This window comes from Pelobates fuscus, chromosome 3, assembly GCF_036172605.1.
Source record: "Pelobates fuscus isolate aPelFus1 chromosome 3, aPelFus1.pri, whole genome shotgun sequence".
Lineage (NCBI taxonomy): Eukaryota > Metazoa > Chordata > Amphibia > Anura > Pelobatidae > Pelobates > Pelobates fuscus.
In genome coordinates, this window is record NC_086319.1 from 311224597 (window position 1) to 311246689 (window position 22093).

The following is a 22093-nucleotide window of genomic DNA, read 5'->3' on the forward strand; positions in this document are numbered from 1 at the left end:
TATAAGTAGTCAAACTGCTTTAGAATGTTTTGACTTTTTACTTGGGGTCTGCCTGATGCAGCTCCATGCCTCCAGTACAGCCAAGAAAGACTGACAGTCCTGCTTAAGAGCTTTCTTTAACCCCCCTGAGCTAAGCCCTGCAATGCAGTTTTTTAATTATTGGTAGAGTGTCGACTGATCCCTCTCAGCCAATGAGAGCGTGCTGTAGTGATGATGGTATTTGGAGCATTCCTTTAATCACATCTGTTTTCTAAAATGAAATCTGTCTTAAAGTGTGTATTATGTATGTGTTATGTTTCATCATGTTTTATTTAACACAAATGCAGTATCTACCTTCCCCTAAGGGGTCGACCACGATTAAATCCTCTTTAGTTAGAAGCTTCATTTATTTAACCAAAGACCATGCAGGTAATTGAGTTAGTGTTTCTAAACATGTTCTGCCGTTTCAGACCTTCAGATTGTGCATGGTCTTGGCCGACAAGTAGTATTTCTGGCCAAAAAGGCCATAAAAGGGGCTATCTAAACTCCATATCCACAGACACTGTAGTGGTTATAGTGCTATTAGACGGAAGCACCATGGCTCGGTGTTCAAAGCCAAGGCTCAGCTGATGTGAGTAACCTATCAATACTGTTGAATGTGAGTCAGTGTCCGTCCATCCCGTGTGTGCTCACGAGAGGTCAATTTCTACTTGCTAATGGAAATATTGAGCCCTGTTTGTGTGAATAATATTTTGTTTTACAACTTACGTTTAATTGCTGTCCTGAGAAGCCATTCATGCACATTGGGAAGCAGTAATCAGTAAGACTGTTAATAAAGCTTTGCTGAAATTAGAACGCAGACAGAGTGTTGCTTTCCCCCTGACTACTGTTCAACTGAACTTTTTAAAGTGTAACCACATTCCTACTCTAGATAACAGGAATAGGAAGATAAGCTAATCTTGACTTTGAGAGCAGAGGGCTCAAATGCTTTATGACTGGCATAATATGTGCTATTGTACTATCTGAAAGGTACAGATTTAGAACCGTTTTTCTGAGGTCAGATAGGGATATCTCTATATGCATTTAATGTCTGTTAATGAAACAAAATATGCCTGATTTTTTTTTAAATTTCATGTGGTGTATATTTAACCCCTTTATCACATCTGACTTGCCTGCATATCTGTATTTGCATAAGCCATTTGTCACATATTCCCTCTGGAGGAAATGAGTTCAGAATTATTTATTTTTTTAATTAATTTGATTCATTGATTCAAGAATGACTATACTCTTGCACAACTAATGACTTTGTCTATACAGTCCAGATATTTAGCATACATCACATAATATTTAAATTATTCACTGTCTGCTATAGACATGTTTTATGAGCAACAAGAGAGATCAGAGAATCTCACTTTTGTCTCTAGAATCATATTTTCTAGTAGTCCATGGATTTTAGCGTTTGGGATGTGTAAAATTTAATCCAGCAGATCCACATCTGCATGTAGCTGGTAGTACATCTCAGAAAGACTTCATGCTCCTTCGCACGTATTTAAAGGTCTATTACTTACTTTTCATTTTATTTTTTTATGAAGAATTAACAACTTTTTGCTCTTTCATCAGCAGCTGCAAGCCCAATTGACTTATTAGTTTTGTTTTAAATACATTTTATTAAGGAACAGAAAGGAGTTCAAATCATAGACAAATATACAAATAAATTTAGAAATGTTGATACATTCTCCTATAAAGAGCATGTGGACCACACAGCTGACATGACCAACTGTAGCACTGGGCCAGGGCATTCAGAGCAAGTAGTCCTGACTATTTATGCTATTCTCTTTACGTTTTCAAGGAATACTTTCCAGCATCCTCACGTATCAGAGCAGAACTTATAGTACAATAAAAGGACCTTCTCCCCTAGCATATTCTTCCATTTTTTGTGATATGGAAAAAGCAACCAAAAAATAGAAACCGATTAAACCATCAACTTTGTTAGCTGAAAGAAGAGCAGAAAAACATACTAAGAATAAAATTAAAATCCGCACACTTAAAGGATAACATTGGGGGAAAAAATCATGGACCGGGAGGGAAAGAAGAGAAGACTGAGGGTGTAGGTGTTTACTCCCATGGCTTAGTAGTTCTAAAGGCATACTCCAATATTACAAATAAATACTTAAAGGACCACTATAGGCACCCAGACCACTTCAGCTCAATGAACTGGTCGGGGTGCCAGGTCCCCCTAGTTTTAACCCTGCAGCTGAAAACATAGCAGTTTCTGAGAGGGTTAATCCAGACTCTAGTGGCTGTCTTACTGACAGCCGCTAGAGGCGCTTCCGCGATTCTCACTATGAAAAACACAGTGAAAAGGCGCTGATCATGCACATTCGGCTCTGACGTCGGCAGAGGGTCCTCCCCCAAGGGAGCACGGCGCTGGAGAAAGGTAAGTGGCTGAAGGGGTCTTAACCCCTTCAGCCCTGTGGGAGTGGGGCCCTGAGGGGGGGAGGTGGGGGGGGGGGGGGGGCTGGGACCCTATAGTGCCAGGAAATGAATTTGTTTTCCTGGCACTATAGTGGTCCTTTAAGTTGCTTACCTTGAATCCTATGGCAAAACCATCTTCTTGTGGCAGCTCCATTGCCTCATATAGAGAAGCTTTTGGGACACATGGCACATAAAAAGCCCTGATGTTTGCTTTGAACCGCATCTCAAAACTATTGATAAAGGAAACCCTCTCTGGTCTCTGACAGCTAGGAGTTATCAAGAGGGCCAATAAAAGTGAAGATTCATGTTTTTTTTTTTAAATCCCATCCCTTCCCAACTCCTCTACATTTGATTGTCCCCCTAGATCCTCCATTTCACCCTTTTTTTACCTCTTGTCCAGATCTATGTCCAAGCCGTCACCATCTTTGTGTTTCCTGGATGACGTGAACCGCATGAGCTTCATCTGCCCACACTAGCTCAGTCTTTGAAATTCGCATGCATGCCCAGCTCTACACGTTTGACTATTCATCCATTCGTCAGAAAGAGGAAAAAACTAATAGAATCTACAGAAGAAAGAACGAAGAACGATTTTTAATTCGGTCTTCGTTTGTTCGTTTAGTTTATTACAAGGAGAGAGCTACTGGTTTGCGTCTCCCTTGTAACAGGTACCAATTGAAGTGGCAAGAAACTGTGCTTAATATGACCCTCGTGTTAGCTTTAGGGAGATTCAAATCTCTCCCCTGCCCCTACTCGCTGTTCTGAATGTACGGGCATGTCTACTAAACAGTGAGCAGCAAGTAGCTACCCAATCCAATAAAGGGGTCCTAACACAGGTCCCCATGGTGTCACCTAGTCTAATAATTATTGGGGGAGGATGTAATTTCCCCCTCCAGCCCCCACCCATGCCCCGTGAGTGGGGCTATTAAACTAAATAGGGAATCTAGTGTGTGTCCCAGAAACACCACGCAGCAGCAAGTGAGGGCCCTATATAATAAAACCTATTGTTGTCTCCCCTAGCCCCCAAGCATTACCGTCAGGTGGGGGTCTTAAATGACAATGGGGGGGCCTATTGTTTCCCCACAACCCCCACCTATTAGCGACAGGTTGGGGCCCAAAGGGAAAAAGGAGGACCTATTTTTTTTCCCCAGCCCCACTCGCCTGCAATGTGTTTGGGCTGGAGACACACACAGTAGGTTCCCCCCTATTATTATTTAGAGCCCTCACCCGCTGCAAATGGGCATGGGCTGGGGTGGGTGGACAATAGATTTCCCCCCATTATTATTTACGGCCCCCACCTGCTGTGCAATGGGTGACCGTGATACAAGCATTATTTAGTTGACATCAGCTGGAAAAAAAAACTATTTGGTGTCTGACTGTGGCACTGGGACAAGCACTACCAGTACCAAGAGCTGCAAAATAAACATTCTTTTGGGGGTGTTTGACAATTTTAAAAGCAGTATATAAACTGCAAAATCAATAATTCCAGAAACATGCCGAAACAAAAGTGTAAATTCAATGAGGATCTAAAAACCAAATGTAAGTGTTTTAGAAAGGGACGAGATGTCTGGGAAGCCGAATGTACAGTGTGTAAGCCTGGAATATCCTGTATAATATCCCGGAAATCACACACACACTCTGACATACAATGTATATCAGATTGTGTTTGTTGGTTACCAAGATATTCTATAGTATTTTGGCCCCCACTCCCTCGCTACACAGGGGCCCGATGGGGTGCCAGCCCTTTAAGTGCCAGACGGGGCCCTGTAGTAGCAGCTGTCAGGGAGGAAGTGATGACAGCCTGTCACTTCCTCCCTGCTTCACAGAGAGCCGCACAGGAGGAATGGAGAGAGGAGGCGGCAGTGGCTGTACAGGCAGAATGGGGGCAGAGGAGTGCATGCTCACTCCCATCAGCCATCAGTTTTTTACTGTCCGTGTGTGTGTCAGTGTGTATCTGTGTGTGTGTGTGTGTGTGTGTCAGTATGTATCTGACACCCCTTCTTAAGAGAAACGTTCAAGCTCCGCAATATTGTAGTTGATAGAATGTTGGTTTTAAATTTTGTTTTTAGATTTCTACTTCCATTAAGTATAATTAGCATTATAGCACTACTGGTAGTTGGGAAATGTAAACATTTTAATACCAATAGAGGATAGTACTCAAACTCTCCATGAAAAGTTATTTGAAAAGCTATGGAAACATTGGATAAACTCCCTGGTGCACTGTTTGGGACATCTTGTGTTTATGCATAGGCTGGCAATCCCAAGACAATGTTTGCCAGCAGCAGCAAATTGTAGACAAAGGCTAATTATAAGATATGGTGACTGCAAAAGGAGAACATGTTGTACGGCTGAGTAATTGGCCAGTAAGTCATTACAAAAAAGTCAGTGTTGGGATATTTTACAGCCGCATAGCTGTGCTTTGAACTCATAAAAGCAAATGTTGTATCTAGCACGTCTTGTACAATGGAAATTTAAATGCAAACCTTTTTTATTTTTTTTAAAATAAATATTGGTTATTGTAATTGTTTAGTGGCTTTTGTTTGACTTTTAAATCTATACAATATCATTAGAATAATGATGTCATTTAACTTGATGAATACAAGCTTCTTTGCAGAATGGGTGTTAAGTAGCTTTGTCAGCCTAACCAGCAGAATGCTATGGTTGCTCTGTACCTTCCTTTGTATCTGAATACTCCCTACAAATTTAGGTGACTCCTTTTCATATTTCCTATGCTGATACTGGGGGAGGGTGATGAAATGTAACACCCCAATAGCAAATCTCTTTATAGTTCAGTTTGCACTATTTTGGTTCTTTTTAAATGACAAAGCTTTATTTTGCGGCTTTTTAATGGTACTCAGGATTAAGAATACTGATATTTGTTCTTAGACCAATCTACTTGTTGGTAAACACAGATTTTTCAAGTACATTTTTAATGTGACTCTGTAATTCTGTATATATGATGTTGAACAATATTACGTCTCCATGAGAAGATGACCAAGGACCTATCCTTGTAAGGCACAGAGAACAGAAGGGAACATAATGACATAACAGAAGAGAAGTCGCCTGAGAACAGATGTGAGTCACTAGATTCCTAATGATCAGTGAATAGTTGCTGCTTTATTATCTGCTTTTATATACCGCCAACGCATTCCGCAGCACTTTACAATATTCTAAAGGTAGTTTTACAATAATTGACACGATTATAAAATGTTTCAGGAACAATAGTTTGATGGACCCTGCTCGAAACTTACTTTGTTAAATTACTCTTTCTAGAGTGTCCCAAAGGAATAGTTTTGTACAAGTGGAAGTTCAATATTCATAGGGAAGAACTGAAAGTAAAGTTCTGTTTTTTCCCACTAGGGTTTCCTCCTCCTACACATAGCTGCGAAAAGGGTAGATCCCTACAGATTGCAAAAATTCAATTCAATACTAATTTTGCCAGCGCATCACGGGAGTTGTAGTTCTAAAAGCACTGGGAGCCTGACTTTTGGGTGCCTTGTTCTATAGTTTTATCTACAATGTTTGGAATTGAAAATGTTTTAATTTAAAATCTGAAATGGAAGGCTTGCAAACCCTGTGAATAATACTGCTGGCTCCTATGAGGAAAAAAAAAATTGTAGGTACGGTATTTTCTTTATTTTTATGGATCTCTATGTAATGCTCAGTGACTTTTTAAAATCTCATAAATTCTCAAAAATATTTTTACCACTGCTATGATGTAATCAAATAAGTATTGAGGGATTTAAGTCTATGGAATGTAATGCTGATTTTTCTCCTAAGTAGCCTGTATTAATTGGAAGAGTTGGCTCTGCTTCATTACCTTGAACACAATTCTAAGGAAACACTTTGTAATGTACATAATTGATGCTGGATCAGCACCTTTTTGACAGTACTACTACAAAGGCACACTTTTTATTGTTCGTTAATTTTATATTTAGACATTTTCCATCCTAGTGGCCGAGCAGACACATTGAGTAACCGCTCTATAACAATAACTATCCTTTAGTTTGAAATGTAATGGGCAGAAGCCAGGTGGCACTTAATCTTTTGTTGGGACAACAATGAGAGCCATTTAGAGTGTTTCTCCAAACACTGAGGCAGCTGTTAAATTCTGACGTGGGCATTCCCTTCCTCCCTTGCTGATTTGTTATAACTGCAATATAACTTGGAGCATTGCAGAATTTTGTGGTATGATTTCCTCCAAAATCATGAGCATTGTTTGGGCAGATGGAGTAAAAGAGTGATTTTGTCCCACCTTGTCCCATCATCAAACTTAATGCTCTCAGCCAATCCAAATCTTTCTCAGAGGAAAGCATTAGGAGGCTATTGCACATACGTGGCAAGATGGTTTGCTGTGCCAAGCAGCATCTTCTAATAGTAACCTTAGGGATGCACCTGAAATTTCAGCCAAAAAAGGATCAAATATGCCGAAAATTACACCTCCCTTCCCCCCCGTGTGCGCAGACATCCCAACTCTCCCGGACGTTCAAGTGAGAGTACTTTTACTACTCATGGACGACTCGGAAAACCCTTTTCAATTCGTTGCTCCCAAAGTGATGGTTCCTCAGGGAAAATATCAACCGACATTGACCTTTTCAGTGTGCGGAGACTCCACTATTTTAACCCCTTAACACCGTTAGGACATTCTATGCCGTCCCCATTATAATGTCCCTAACTGCTTCAAGCCCCAGTGTCCAGCTCCTACTTACCTCCACCGCGATCCTCTTCTGGGGGACTTGCCTGACAGCCCAGGCAGTCTCCCCTCTGCAATTTAGGCCCCCGGGGGCCATGTTATTGCTCTGAAAAAGCGATCACATGGTCAGTATAGCTGGCTTAGGATCTGCCAGTAGGGGGACTGCCTAAACTGACTAGCAGTTACCCTGCTGGTGAAATAAGAAAAATAAAAATGTTATTAAACTCCAACCAGTTTTCTTGAGCTGAGCTTGAGGACTCTGCAGGTACCAAAACTAATCATTTTAAGGTTTCTACTGTACTAAAGGATTGTTAAAGCTCAACTCCAATTTATTTTAATCGGGGTGTAGTGGCAAAGATAAACCTCTCACTTTACTTACAGATTTCATGTTCTATAGCTCCCCTATCCTCACATTCCCTGTGGGGATGTCACATGACAGTTTGGGATGTAAACTGGAAGCACCTAGCAGCAAGTCTGCACCCTCCCCTCTCTGCACCTGATTGACTATCAGTCTCTCTGGGATCACCTGCAACAGATAAGCCAAGAGCTGTTTTTCTGCTGGTTTATTCACATGGGACCTATACTAGACTAATGCTAGCATCCATATGTCTTGTGTATAACATCCAGACAAGCATTCTAAGATTCACATTTAAATTAAATTTGAAAGCATGAATACATTCCCACACTGGAAATACCAGTCGGTAATTTTTTTTTCTTGATTGTATTGTACATCAGTAAGCCTGCATTATGAGTGGCAAAACACACTAACCTATAATGCAGTACTGACTTGACAGCTGTCAAAGTATAATTCATTATATTATATCTCACTTAGTTACTTTGGGCCTGCAATGACTGGTAATGCCTGTGTAAAGTTACAGCCAAGATTGGGTCCGGGTCAGGCAAAATACTTCTGGTCAAGTGATGCAGCAAACTGGCCAGACTGGCAAATTCCTGTCAAAGGCCATCTTATGAATAATTTATGCAACTGAACACCATCCACAATGGCTGAAATCTTGCTCACAGTATGAATTTCAGATGCATGAGGCCTGGGAGTTTGGTTGGATAGCTAGTGCTTACAACCAAAGGAGTCTTAGAATCAATGCTGACTAGTATTAGATTCATTAAAAAGTCTAATGTTAATACAATTATTTATAAAAATATATATATATATATAATATATATTTTAAAATAATTTGAGGGGAAAAGTCCTTTTCGGTTTTTGGCCAATGGCATCCTGAATTTTTGGTTTTGGACAAAAATTTTCATTTCGGTGCATCCCTACCCAACCTTGACCCCCAACTCCCCATCCAACTACCACCATATCTCGCTCCTTGAGAGAGTTGTGTAGGCGAGATTGACAGACCTCTAATCCAACTCTGCTTGACCCGCTTTAATCTGGATTCCGCTCTCATCACCAAAGTATCCAACGATTTAATCGCTACTGAATCTCGTGGCCATTACTCTATCGTAATTCTCCTTGATCTTTCTGCTGCCTTTGACACTGTTGATCATCAATGTTTTTTTCTCATTCTCTGTAATCTTGGTCTACAGGATACTGCTCTCTCCTGGTGCTTATCCTACCTCTCCCAATGCTCTTTCAGTGTTTCATTCTCTGGCTCTGCCTCTTCTCCCCAATCCATCAGTTGGCATTCCCCAAGGTTCTCTCCTTAGTCCCCTACTGTTCTCAATCTAAGCTTCCTCCCTTGGTAAACTCATAAGCTCCTTTGGATTCCATTATCAGTGATATGCGGATGACACGCAAATCTACCTGTCCTTTCCTGATCTCTCTCCGCCCATCTTGACTCGTGTCTCTGACTTCCTCTCTGTGATTTCCAACTGGATAGCTGCTCACTTTCTTAAACCCAACCGGTCCAAAACAGAACTTCTGGTCTTTCCTCCCTTAAGTGTTGCTACTCCTGTGTCTGTCACCATCCAAGTAAATGGCGCCGCTACCATCACTTGTATCTTGCAGGATCGCTGCCTAGGTGTTCTCTTTGGTGTGACTCTGACCTCTCCTTCACCCCTCATGTCCAGTAGATCGCCAAATCCTGATGCTTTTATCTCAAAAACATAGTGCATCCGCCCCTATTTAATGCCGGATGCGGCTAAGGTGCTGGTCCATGCCATTGTTCTTTCTCGCCTTGACTACTGCAATTCCCTTATCAGTGGTCTTACGTGTTCCCAGCTTGCACTGTTACAATCTATAATGAATGTGGCAGCGAGGCTCTTCTACATGTCCGCCCGCACCTCCCACGCCTCCCGCCTCTGTCAGTCCCTACATTGGCTTCCCATAAGATATAGGACTCAATTTAAGATTCTGGTGCTTGCTAACAAGTCTCTACATAATGCTGCTCCAACCTACCTATCCTCCCTAATGCACAAGTATGTCCCGTCTAGGTCCCTGCGCTCTGCCCAAGACCTGCATCTGTGCTCTGTCCGTACTCCCACTTCTGATGATCGCCTTCAAGACTTCTTCAGGGCTACACCTTTTCTGTGGAACTCCCTACACTTTCTGTTAGACTGCCATTCCTTCAGAAAATCATTGAAAACTCACTTTTTCAGCAAAGCATATCAATTAAACTGTTAAAAGTTTTTCATCCCCACACCCTGACGCATCTCTTGCAACTGTCAAAAATAATATACTAAGCACTCGGTGAATCCTTTTCTAGCAATTTACTTTGATACCCCTACTTTTACCCTTTGTGTCACTATGCCCCATTCCCTCTACCAGCTCATTGAATGGGGCCCTGAAGCGCTCTGTTTCTGTGTGTGCATCTTGTCTGGTTACAAATACGTGTCTGTTAGTCCACACATTGTACAGCGCTACGGAACTTGCTGGCTCTGTGTAAATAATATAATAGTGGCCGTCTGAGTGACTAGTGGCCTCTAGTGGCTGAGTGATTACATTACTGCCTAGTTACACACATAGAGGCAATTGCTGTCTGAAAAAGCAGTGTTTAAATTAAAAGGCCTGCAGGGCTATAGACACCAGATCCCCATTAAGCTGCATTTGTTCTGGTGACTATAGTGTCCCTTTAAGGATGGAGTACATATATTACAGAAATTGCGCATATGGTTACTTATTGTACACATTTCTTTATAGCATGAGCACACAAGGCATGATAATCATCTGAAGCATGCAAGTCACGAACACTAGAACTTTACCATAGTTGTGATTCTTTGTCATGTTTGTGGAAAGAAACACAATGAACTGTTTAAGTTGCGAATTCCTTTGACGAGATTTTTTTTTTTTTTTTTGGAAAGTTAAATCTAATGCATGACTTGCTTTGCTCAGCTAGTAGACCTTACTTAGAAAATGTACTTAGAAGCCAACCCAGACAGCTGTTTATACTCTGGGTTCATTAGTTTAGCTTCAGAGTCTAGCTTTGCATTGTAGACACTACAAACCAGATATAAAGTAAAGCTCGTGTCAGTGCTGTTTTTGCCCATCCCCTCCCTGCCTCCCCTGTTTTTCCTTGTGTATAAAATAATTACAGTGAAATGCCATGTTAATTATTATGAGCTCCGCTCTGACCATTTTATAGCCTGATTTGGAAAACAAAGAGATGTCCGGTCCCTCAGGTGATGAAAGGATATTTTTGGCAGTTTATATTAGGTGTTCTCAGGATAGCATTTGTATTATCTCTAACCCCATCCTGGCCTGTACTTCCGTTATGTATGTAGCATGCTGCACGTGGTGAAATTTCCTGTTTCACATCTGGAGGTCACTTGTTACACATATAGTCATTTTCTAGTTTTTCTTTTTTTTCTTTCCTCTCGTGCTTGTGTTTACCATCACTTCTACATCAAACAAAACAAAACAAAAAACCCACAAACACATGTGGATCATTTGAGAACTCTTCTAATATATTCTGTTATTATGTTCTATTTTGTAAATCTTCCCAGAGTTACTTTTGAGTTCTGAAAGCATTTCTTTTGACTGTAATTCTCTGCGCATATCTCCCAAGAGTTCTGATTTAGGAAGGCCAGTCCCCATTTTGGGTTCTATCCCTCTGTCTGTCTTTTCCATGCTAATGTCCCTCATTTCTAGAAGCTCCATATTGTTGGTTTGTCTTGGTTTATTTTTGGATGTGTCTTCAAACTACAATATATGTTTAGAAATCAGTCTGTGCTAATAAGATGCATAGTTCTTGTTCTAAATTACATTTTAGTTACATAAATTATGTCATCTAAAATTTATCAGAACTGCTTTGCCGCTGGCCACCCCCCAACTCACACCCCATAACATAAGTGTCCCTCTTAGTCCATTTGAAATGTTAGGAGCTATGCTTGTGAAATCCTTGAAATTTTTCTGATATGAGCAAAACATGCTAAGCGCATTGCTTTTACTGGATTTTCTGCAAAATGTCTTTATAAAATGTCCGTAAACCACAGTACCTTACTGGAGTCAGGTTGAGTTGCAACATGTTTGAAATATTCAATTAGATGGCTAAAATGTGGGTCAAGGCTTTTGTGTTGTGATGCTTAAAAGAGAAACTATTCGTCTGTACTGTACCTGTATGCAGCTATGTTTGTGTTATGTTAAAGTAACACTATACAACACTAAACATTTTCCTGACCCTATAACCCCCCACTAAATATAGTAAAATCTTACTTTATTCCAAGTCTGTTGGTGCTGGCTCTGTCCCGGATCTGCCTCCTTGGCTGACATAATCAGAAAGTGATTATCTTGGCCAATCACAATGCTCTCTCATAGTAAAACATTGGATTGGCTGCGATGGTCAATTATGATGATCTCAGCCAGGAAGGCTGGCTGGGGGGCAGAGTCAAACACCACCCTGGCCAATCGGCATCTCCTCATAGCGATGCATTATATCAGTACATCTCTAGGAGGAAAGGTCAGTGTCTCCATGCAGAGGGTGCAGACACTGAATGTGCAGCACTGCCCCAGGAAGCATCTCTAGTAGCCGTCTTAGGAGTGGGCACTGGAGGTACTGAAAAGACAGTGTTTACAGCAAAAAGTCTGGAGGTACTGACTATACTCACCAGAACAACTACATTAAGCTGTAGCTTTTCTGGTGACTATAGTGTCCCTTTAATCTGTGTTCATACCTCCCAAGTGTCCCAGATCTGTTGAGATTGTCCTGAACTTGGGGTTCCATCTTGATGTCCGGATTTGTTCCCTAGTGTCCCGCATCTGATGACGCAAGGCAAATGTCCCCAATTAGTGTACGAGGAGAGCATCATTAGAAGTTCTGCAAAGAGTATCCTCAGGACACTAAGGCCATGAGCAGAGCACTTCAAAAGTGCTCTGCTTATGTTCTACCCTGATAGGGTACTGCCAGACAGTCAGTCTGTATATACCAATCTGAGAGGTTGTAAATTTATAACTAGACAAACACACTTTCTAAATCGGTATGAACACCCCGTATTCTGGTGGGCCCACAACTTCTTGCCTGCCCCATCCTCTGTCGCATCCATGTCTTTTGTTATTGGAAAGCATGCATGTAAAACATTGTCTGTAACCTTGTTGCACAGTGTTGTGGAATATGCTGGAACTCTATTAAAAAAAATTATTGCTATTAAATTTGGATTTAAAAAAAAAAAACAAAAAAACACCTTGGACTATTTCCAAGCTGCATAACCTCTTGGCTGTACCTCATGGTCACTCATGTTGATGGATAAAACTGGATGTTTCCTTATCTGTTATTGAAAGCTCCACTAAATTGCTAGGCTGCTTACAATGACTTTGACCTTCCTTTGTACTCTTGACCCAGTTCATTGCCTCCCATATCCAGATTATCAGGTGGTTAGTGGTCTCTGGGTTGATAATGCAGAAAGTGAAGTCATTCACAATATCTATAAATAGTTGAGCCTAACCAGAAACAGTACCTCCTGCCAAGTAAACTAGTCTGCACCCCTGTCTGACACGTTCATCGTAAAGAAAATTTATTTGCGTTGTGCTTTTCAGATATTATTCATTCTCCAGTCCGCCACTTAGTAGTCTTCACCAGAAGTGGCTAATTTTCCGATAGGTCAAAAATGGAAAGAACAATAAAATGTCCTACTGTTAAAGTATAACATTTATTTTCTGTTCTTTGAAAGGCTGGTTGTCGTCCGTGAAAAGTTAAACACATTAAACAAAAACATAACATCATACCCAGTGACTGATGTAAATAAGCAATGTAAAGAAAAATTGGGGTAAAGGTTTCATGAAAAGATTCACCTATTAAATAGCAAGCTTAAAGGACAATGTAGGGCTAGAAATGCAGTCACTCAGTGGAATGGCATAGTGGGAATGCAGAGGGGAGCAACATAAAAGACTGGTAGACGAGGAGGTAGGGGCTGCAGTCCAAACTGCCCAGAAAATTAGTATTGTGCTGCCATTGGCTTGAAAGAAACGTCATTATTGAATTGTGATAATAAAAAAAATAAAAATGTCTTTAATTCTCCCCTGCCAGAACATAAAACATACCCTACACACCTACAACTGTATTCCTGCTGCCTACAGGGCATGGGAGACATTTGATGCACCACGATTAAAGGAAGAGCATTTTCAAGAGTACAGCTCTTAACTTTGGTAATATTGTGGATTTATTTATTTGAGATGAGATAATCTGAGAACACTGGGTAATGTTTGCCTTATTGTATCAATTTAAAGGGTTACTCCAAGCTTTATAAATATATATATATATATATTTTTTTTTTTAAAGAAGTAATACCGTACTGGGTATTATTCTTTGTCTCCCTTTCCTAATCGGTATATAAATAATTTGAAAGCACCTTTACTTACCTGATATCAAGCACTTCTTTCCACGCCCCTCTCCTGATGTCATTTGGTGCACAGTCCCATAAAAGACTTCTCATAAAGAATCCTTTGAATGAACCATTTTGCCGGTTCAGGGCACATGTACACACTCTGAGCTGGCAAGAGGAGAGGGAGGGCGCCAAAAAAACAACTAGATTCCACTAGATGGAATCGTGAGGCAGGAGGGCTGCTGGCAGGGAGGAGACACATAAGACCCCTTGCTGACAGAGCAGCCACATTATGTCTGTTCCCATTGTCCAATGCGCACTAATGACAGACCTAAGATATGCACAGAATTTACATTGGCAGTATTACGTGTGCTAGGAGTGCAGTTAACCCCTGGCACTCAAGTGCTAATTACTCTTGATGTGCAGTGTTTCAAGCTAAAACACTGCACATCAGGCCTTCAACCATCATGACCACTTAAAAAAACTGAAGCGGTCATGGTGGTTAGACTAACTTTTTAGCTTGGTGGCATTCCTGTAAAAATTGAGAACATCACAGAATCTGCTAAGCAAGTTTGCTCGATTGCTTGCTTGACCTTTTGGGATGACATCCAGTTCCACGTTACCCATCAATGTTTTCCTTGGAACATACCAGTCTGGTTTGGGAGGTATTGATCCACAGAACACTTGTTTCTACAGAGACATGTCTAATGAATTTGACTCTCATGCCAAGATTGCATTGCTTAAATTTTGGCAGCTCGCGACTGCAAGGCGCAAATTCCCAGTTTGTGTGCATTATTTACATACTTTAACATGGCAGCATGTTCTGCTGTGTTCATATGTATACAATTCTTTTATAGGTACTAAAAAAAAAAAACACCATTTTAAATTGCAACAATTCAGAAAAAGAAAAAAAAAAGAAAAAAATTCTGAATTGCAAGTTAGTTTTTTATTTCAGAATTTCCTACTTGAGGTTATGTTCCGTAAACGAACATCTTGTTTAGGGCGTCCACATTTTCCATTAAATGGCTTTGCCTGCCTTGTTCATTGTGCTAACTGGATGTTCACAGAAGCACTTGCTGAAAGATAGCAGATGGTTGTCAGGGATTAGACAAGTGTGTGTAAAAATATACAGTAACCCAGCATGTGGTCCAGAGCAGACAGTGGCATCACTGTTATGCCAGGATATCATCTATTGTCCCTTATGCTGTAATGTTTGATAGAAAAGAAGATAAAACATGGCATGTCTGCTATAATCCCAATGCTGCGTCATCCCATGGTTTTATAATCCAAGATTGCCTATATAGACAATATTCAGACCAGCAATACTGCATTATTAACATTTTTGGAAATATATACTCCTGACGTACATGTAAACATTCAAAGTTCGATTTGAAATCTGAATTATGAAATTTAGGCTACAATAACCAAGCTGTTGCTATGTTTGAGTTGAATAATTTGTTCAAAATATCCTGTTGCCAGTGCCTTTTTACTGAGAAAACCCAGGATCATATCCAGGTCAGACCAGATCACCACCTTACCTACCTCAAATCCTGGTAAAATGTACGCTTGTTTGAGCAGGGCCTTTGTAAAAAAATAATATATATACAGGTGATACTCGAAACATTAGAATATCGTGCATAAGTGACCCTTATGGATGGTGTCAATGATGGTTTTCTGCACAACTGTCAGGTCAGCAGTCTTCCCCATGATTGTGATTCCTACTGAACCAGACTGAGAGACCATTTAAAGAAACCCTTGGCAGGTGTTATGGATTATTTAGCTGATTAGAGTGGGACACTGTGAGCCTAGAATATCGCACCTTTTCACAATATTCTAATTTACTGAGATTGTGGATTTGGGGTTTTCATGAGCTCATAGCACTTATGACAAATCATGGCTTGAACTATCTTGCTTTGCATGTAATGCATCTATCTCATATATTAGTTTCCCCTTTTACGTTGCATTACTGAAATAAATGAACTTTTGCACAATATTATAATTTTTCGAGTATCACCTGTGTGTGTATGTGTATGTGTATGTGTGTGTGTTTATATATATATATATATATATATATATATATATATATATATATATATATATATATATATATCCCGTTTCTAGAGTTGAGAAGCCATGGTGAATATGATAACGCTTTATAAATGCTACTACTAATAGTATTTCGGTAAAAAAGAGAGGTCCCAAAATGATGAACAAGTTTGACAACCCTAATTTCTAGCCTCTGGTGCCCCCACTCCACACTCCTGGGTATCTCAAACTATACATGACTACTTCTGTACCACTCTGCATATGGGTAGTCCTGCTTGACTTCCTTGAATGAGATACGTACGTACATGTAATCATATCTTCTAGCATTGGGAGGTATGGAATCTGGACAGGTGGGCAGACATGAGGAGGGCCAATGCCAATAACGCAACTTGCACTTCTGACAACATCCATAATTTAAGCAATTTTGTTTGTCACTAATCAAGTATACTACATACTACACTATTACTATTACTCTCTCTCTCTCTGTTCTATCCACATATACACCCAATGAGGACGGAATAGATTGCATAAGAATCTATTAGAAGAGTTCTACTTTGTTGCTTATTTTTTTTTTTTTTTATTGTATTTTATTTTATATATTATATAGTATCTACTTTCTATTCCCTTTTTTATTTTGTTTTATTAGTCTTCCTTTTTTTTTTTTTTAATATTGGCGCAACCTGTTTGTACTATATTGAGTGGTGCCTGCCTGGAAAGTCAGCAGGCCTGTTCAACTAAGGGATGTGTCAGCCTGACATCAAGCACGCCAGGCTGACGGACAGCCTCCCGACAGTGCCCTACATGCATGACCATGTAGAGTGCTGCTGAAGCACTCTCTTCATGGTCCTCGTGCACTCTGCACAGCGCAATCATGTCTAGTGATGTGGTTGTGTTCTCTGGGGACAGTTCCCTGGTGTCCGCAAATGTGGGACACCAGGTGAATACAGCGTGTTATACAAGACAAAACAGCAGAAGGTTGCGCCAAAGCTGTCTTATAGGATTTATAGGATTGGTCTATTTTAGCGATGTTTCTTTCTTTTGTACATGAATAAAGTGTGATAACCGGACAGGATAAAATTGTGACTGTCCTGCTGAAAACGGGAAAGCTGGGAGGCCGTAATACAGTGGTAAATGCCATCATACTTGCTAAAGCGGGCAAGTATGCACTAAGAAAGAAGGGAGCCTTACCAGCTGTGTGAGTTTGTGTTTGTCTGTGCGTATACTGTTATTGGAAGATTATATAATGTATATGATCATATAAAAGTTATGTCTGCCATACAAATGAGCACAGAGAGGCATCTTGTTTCACTCTGCATTTTTGCAAGCAAACTTGGCGACGCAACACTGCTTAAAGCACGGCTTTATAAACCACATCCAAAAGATCAATAGACCGTAAAGTCATGTCTAATAGTGCTTTCTGGTCATAGGCCTTCCTCATTTTTTCTGTCCACTTAATTATTTCAGAATATTGAATTTTAGCATTTAAATAGTTGCGTTCAAGATCTAAAATAATAATATTGACAGAGTATTTCTTCAATAGCCACTTACCAACATATTTAAAGAAATCCTTTCCTTCTGATAGAGCATAAATATTACCTTCATATGTGTAGTTTTAATATGTGTATTTCTTATTGGAAGACGTACCAGTGTCACCAATGTTAACATTATTATTTTTTTATTTTTACCTAACCTCTTCTTTTTATGTATAGTTCTCAAAATCGTTTATAATTCAGTTCATAAGGAGACCATAAAACTTTCGAGCCCCAAATGTGGATTGTTCCATGGAACAATTGGTGGAATAGAGTTTAGAAGAACACTTTAAATATCCAGTAACCAGCAGATAAGCATACAGAATCATGTGACTTTATTTATACACTTGGCAAAAACAAAACATCATGTGGCTTTATACACAGCTGCTTGTTGCAGAGAGTATTGTGGGTCTGTAAGAAAAATATTTATGATGATACTGTAATCTGAAAACTTGTTGTTAAAAACTATTTATTAAGGTGTGCTTCAAAACAGAAATGATGAAGAGTATTGTTATTTAATTGGTTGTACAAAGTGGTAGTAACCTTATAGAGAGAAAGTGTCAGGTTACTCTGATAATGGAGGGAGGGGGGGGGGAGGTTGAATTTACTATAAAACAAAGAAGACACAAGGGTAAATTGTTTAGGAGAAAGACCTTTTTGTGTGAAGAGTAACCAAATAACAAATAAATAAAACGCCACTTCCAGGAAGAGCCGTAACGGCGAAACGCGCGTTGGGACGTTTAAAGAGTATGATGCTGGTCTAAGAGATATGCGACGATACTAAGACCTTTTCCGACATTATCAGCTATATGAAATCTTTTAAGTTTTATTTTCATCTTTATTTTTAATTTTTTTCTTTTTATCTATTATTTAGCTCGGATCGTTTTCCTCTATAGCTGCTCAACCGTATGAGACATCTTTATAGCAAATTTTGCTTAATTAAGACCACATTTAGAGGAGGAGGGGGGACTAGCATTTTTTTTTTTTTTTTTTTTTAATTCTTTATTTTTCATATGCAAGGTGTAACAAGTCGGCTGGACAAGCGATGATCATTATAACAAGCGTGGTAAAACAAACAGTTTATATCTATTACATGGCCTATGTTTGAACTGCATTTTTATATTTATTTATCGAGTATCCTGTTTACCTAACCGTAAAGATGATATGTAGTGTAGTTCGTGTTGTGTGGGCTGGGTACCTATTACTGTAGGTGTGCTTGGTGTGCCGCTAATGCCTATCTGCACTGCCTTGTTGTGGTAGTTCAGCTTGCCGCGTAGCTAGTGCGGACGGTGGCATTAAAAATAATGTTATGCGCTTCGCATGGAGCTAAAGACTTGTGTCTCGTGACACTTTAGAGGAATTAAACTGCCCCGTAACCCAGGGGAGGGGGGGAGGGGGGGGGGGGTGGTTGGTGCTTTAGTGGCCTAGTTTCTGTGAGTTGGGCGTGAGCGGCGCCGTGTGGCCTCGGGTGCCGTGGGTGCCTTGGGGCTGGTTGTGTTTTACAGCTCCCATGTTGAGAGGAAAAGGGTGCCAGTTAAGTCAGGCCCACCATTATCTATGGCCTTACTGCCGTGTGGTAAGGGGTGTGCCCTTAAGGAGTACCCTCATGGGAGTATGGTGGTGGAACAGCCCTGTCTGACAGGAAATAAATTGTAACAGCTAAAACAAGAGAAAACAAGAACATAATAAAAAAAAAAGATTATAGATATATAGAACATTTCAAAGGGAGTCCGATTGTTTTAAACGGTTTTGGGCTTAACAGTCCGTAGGGATGCAGGGTTCGTCCCTTCTACCCCTATGTTCCGCATGTCTCGTCAGGTCGTAGCAGCTGCATAGTGTGCGGCTTTGCGTTGTCGGGGGACGAATGGAATGGACGTTGCCGGATCTCCCATCTCAGGCGATGCGGTGGTTGTTTGTGGTCCTCTCAAAGGTAGGAGTTCCTGGCTGATGCCTAGAGTAGGGAGGAGGTCTCGTGCGCCGTGCATGTCTTGGACCGTGTGCTGGGAGTTGCCGTGGAGGATTTGTAGCGCTTGTGGGCCTTTCCATTTATAGGTGATGCTTTGTGCTCGTAGTAAAGACGTAAAAGGTTGGAAAGAGCGGCGCCAGGCCATCGTAGTTCGTGACAAATCTGTGTAGAATGACAATGACATGTTTTCAAACACATAGGGGGTCTGGTTTCTCGTAGCATTCATCACCGCTATTTTATCCCTATGAGTAGGGAAGCGAACCAATAGGTCCCTGGGTAAGGTACTTGCTGCTTTAGCAGGGCGTGGGAGACGAAACATCCCTTCAGGGATCATCTGTTTGGCATGTTTAGGTGTCAGGAGGGCTGAGAGGAGCCTCCGTACAAGGTGGGGCAGCTCAGTCTCCGGCGTTCCCTCTGCTATGCCCCTTATCTTAATATTCTTGGCTCTCCTCTGGTCCTCCAGTGCCGCCAACTGGTGTTCGAATTTTAAATTTTGTCGCTGCAGCTCAGTAACTTGTTGCTGCAGCTGCTGCGTTTGTTTGGCATTCTGGTTTGCGCCATGTTCCAGGGCGCCCATGCGGCCTGTCAGGCCCTGCAGGTCCGTTCTTATCTGGGCTATGTCGGTCTGAAGTGCGAGCTGGACCCCAGCGAGTTGATCCTTCAGTACTGTTGCCGTGACAGGTGCTGAGTCAGCTTGTGGGGGCGACTTGTGGGGTTTTATGAGTGCTGGTGTAGGCTCTACCTCCAGACTTGGTGTAAAGTCGTCTGAGAAGTCGGAGTATTCATCCTGAAGGGCTGCCATGTTTGTGCCCATAGCGTCCTGTGCCTGTTTCCAGAGGTCGCCAATACTTGCTTGTTGCCGCGGCTTGTCGGGTTTGGATTTTTTGGTTTTCCGCCCCATCTCTGCTCCAGCTGCCCTGGTACTCGTTTTAAGTCCGGTAGGTCGAGGGTAGCCGGTGTAATCGGGGTAGAAGTGGCCGTTTGGATCGGAGCTTAGACGGCTTGCGGCCATTCAGTTCAGTGGCTTGGCTCCGCCCCCGGGACTAGCATTTTTTAAGGGGTGCCCTCAAAGGCACAACAGAGTAGGGAATCTTATTACTTGCAGGATTTGCTCCCAGCTCTCTCTTTTAAAACCTGCTATGTTATACCTCTCCCCTCCCAGTTAAAATGTTATGTTACAAATGTAGCCTTTATACACACTGCTACATTTTTTTACATATTGCTACGTATGGTGTGATTACAAAACTTATACTCACCCATATATATTCATTTTCTTGTTACCCTTACAAAACTTCTATTAGTTGTATTTATTTTTTTGATCACCGTTATATATTTTTTCTTTATTATTAAGATTTATTTGAATATTTATTTACTCATAAATTTGTTTTGTAGGATTTTTATCCTATTACAGATATTAATGTTCTATATGACAAGTGTCTCTATAATTATTAAATAATTATATTAAAAGTGACGTTTTATTTATGTGTTTTTGGGTTACTCTTCACACAAAAGGGTATATCTCCTAAACTGTTTACCCTTGTGTTTTCTTCGTTTTATATTTAATTGGTTGTTGATACTTCTCTGTTTTAGTAATCCAGCAATAATTGTGAATCTTCTTTCTTTACAGTTGTGTTCCGGGTTCACAGTTGTGTTGCGTTTTTTTTTTTTTTTTTTATGTATATATTATAAACTGTGTTAATGTGTGCTATGTGCTTTTTCTTCCTTTTATGTTGTAGTTCTCTACATTGAAAATGTGCTGTTGCCAATCGTTGTAGAGATGAGGTTTGCATTGAGGAAAAAATGACCATAATTGTTAGGCTGCTAATATTCCCATGATCTGTATTTCAGGGTGACTGCATCCTCACAGTGCGTCTTACTGAAGAAAAAGAACTGGAAGATGGCGATGCTGTTTTTTACCTTCTATTTGCTGGTTCAACACTCAATCATTTAACAAGTACTCGGAAAGTAAACTCAGAGACCCTAGAAACAGTTACCCCAGGTGAGAAATATTTATACGGCTTTTAGTACACTACAACCTTCTTAATCTTCAGCCATAATGTCTGGTCATATCTTATATTCAAAAATTCACCTTTTGCTGGTTACCATACAAGGAAGGGGAACTCTTATTTCAGTCAGTGCTGGAGCGTAAATGTCCTTGTCTTTCAGCGTTTATTTATTCCTTCTTTTACGGCATCTTGTCAGTGTATCTTCTCCCTCCGTCCCCCCGCTTCCGCTAACTCCCCCATCTCCCCCTTCCAAACATCCATCTTTCTCTCCCCTTTTTGGTGCCCCCCTCTGATTATCACACTTTCATTGAGGAACTTTGCTCAGTCATATTCAAATCGGGCAAGCCATGTCGCACACCTTGCCCGACGCGCATTGAGCAAACCACTTGAATAAAAAAGTTGTAATGGTTCATAACTTTGACAGATGACTGGTATTATGATATCACCATGCTTCTTATCTCATTGGTTAATTTTCTCTCGTATGCAATTTGCATCTGTAACCAGTGATACGACATATATAGTTTAATGTAACCTATGCTTATGTATTTCTCTTTAAAGGAAGAAAAAACTACCACAGCAAGAGGATTATTATTTCAGAGAGGGTAGTAGGTGCATGGAGTAACCTTCCAGCTGAAGTGGTAGAGGTTAACACAGTGAAGGAGTTTAAGCATGCGTAGGATAGACA

General features: G+C 40.6%; 1 protein-coding gene across 1 annotated transcript in view; it reads left to right on the forward strand.

The window, feature by feature from the left end:
• The window catches only part of AKAP13 (A-kinase anchoring protein 13), a 294031-nt gene that overhangs the window by 83900 nt on the left and 188038 nt on the right, over window positions 1-22093 (forward strand). The window contains exon 4 of the mRNA XM_063448874.1: window positions 21251-21401. Coding sequence (XP_063304944.1) covers window positions 21251-21401 — 151 coding nt within the window. The remainder of the gene's footprint in view (window positions 1-21250; window positions 21402-22093) is intronic.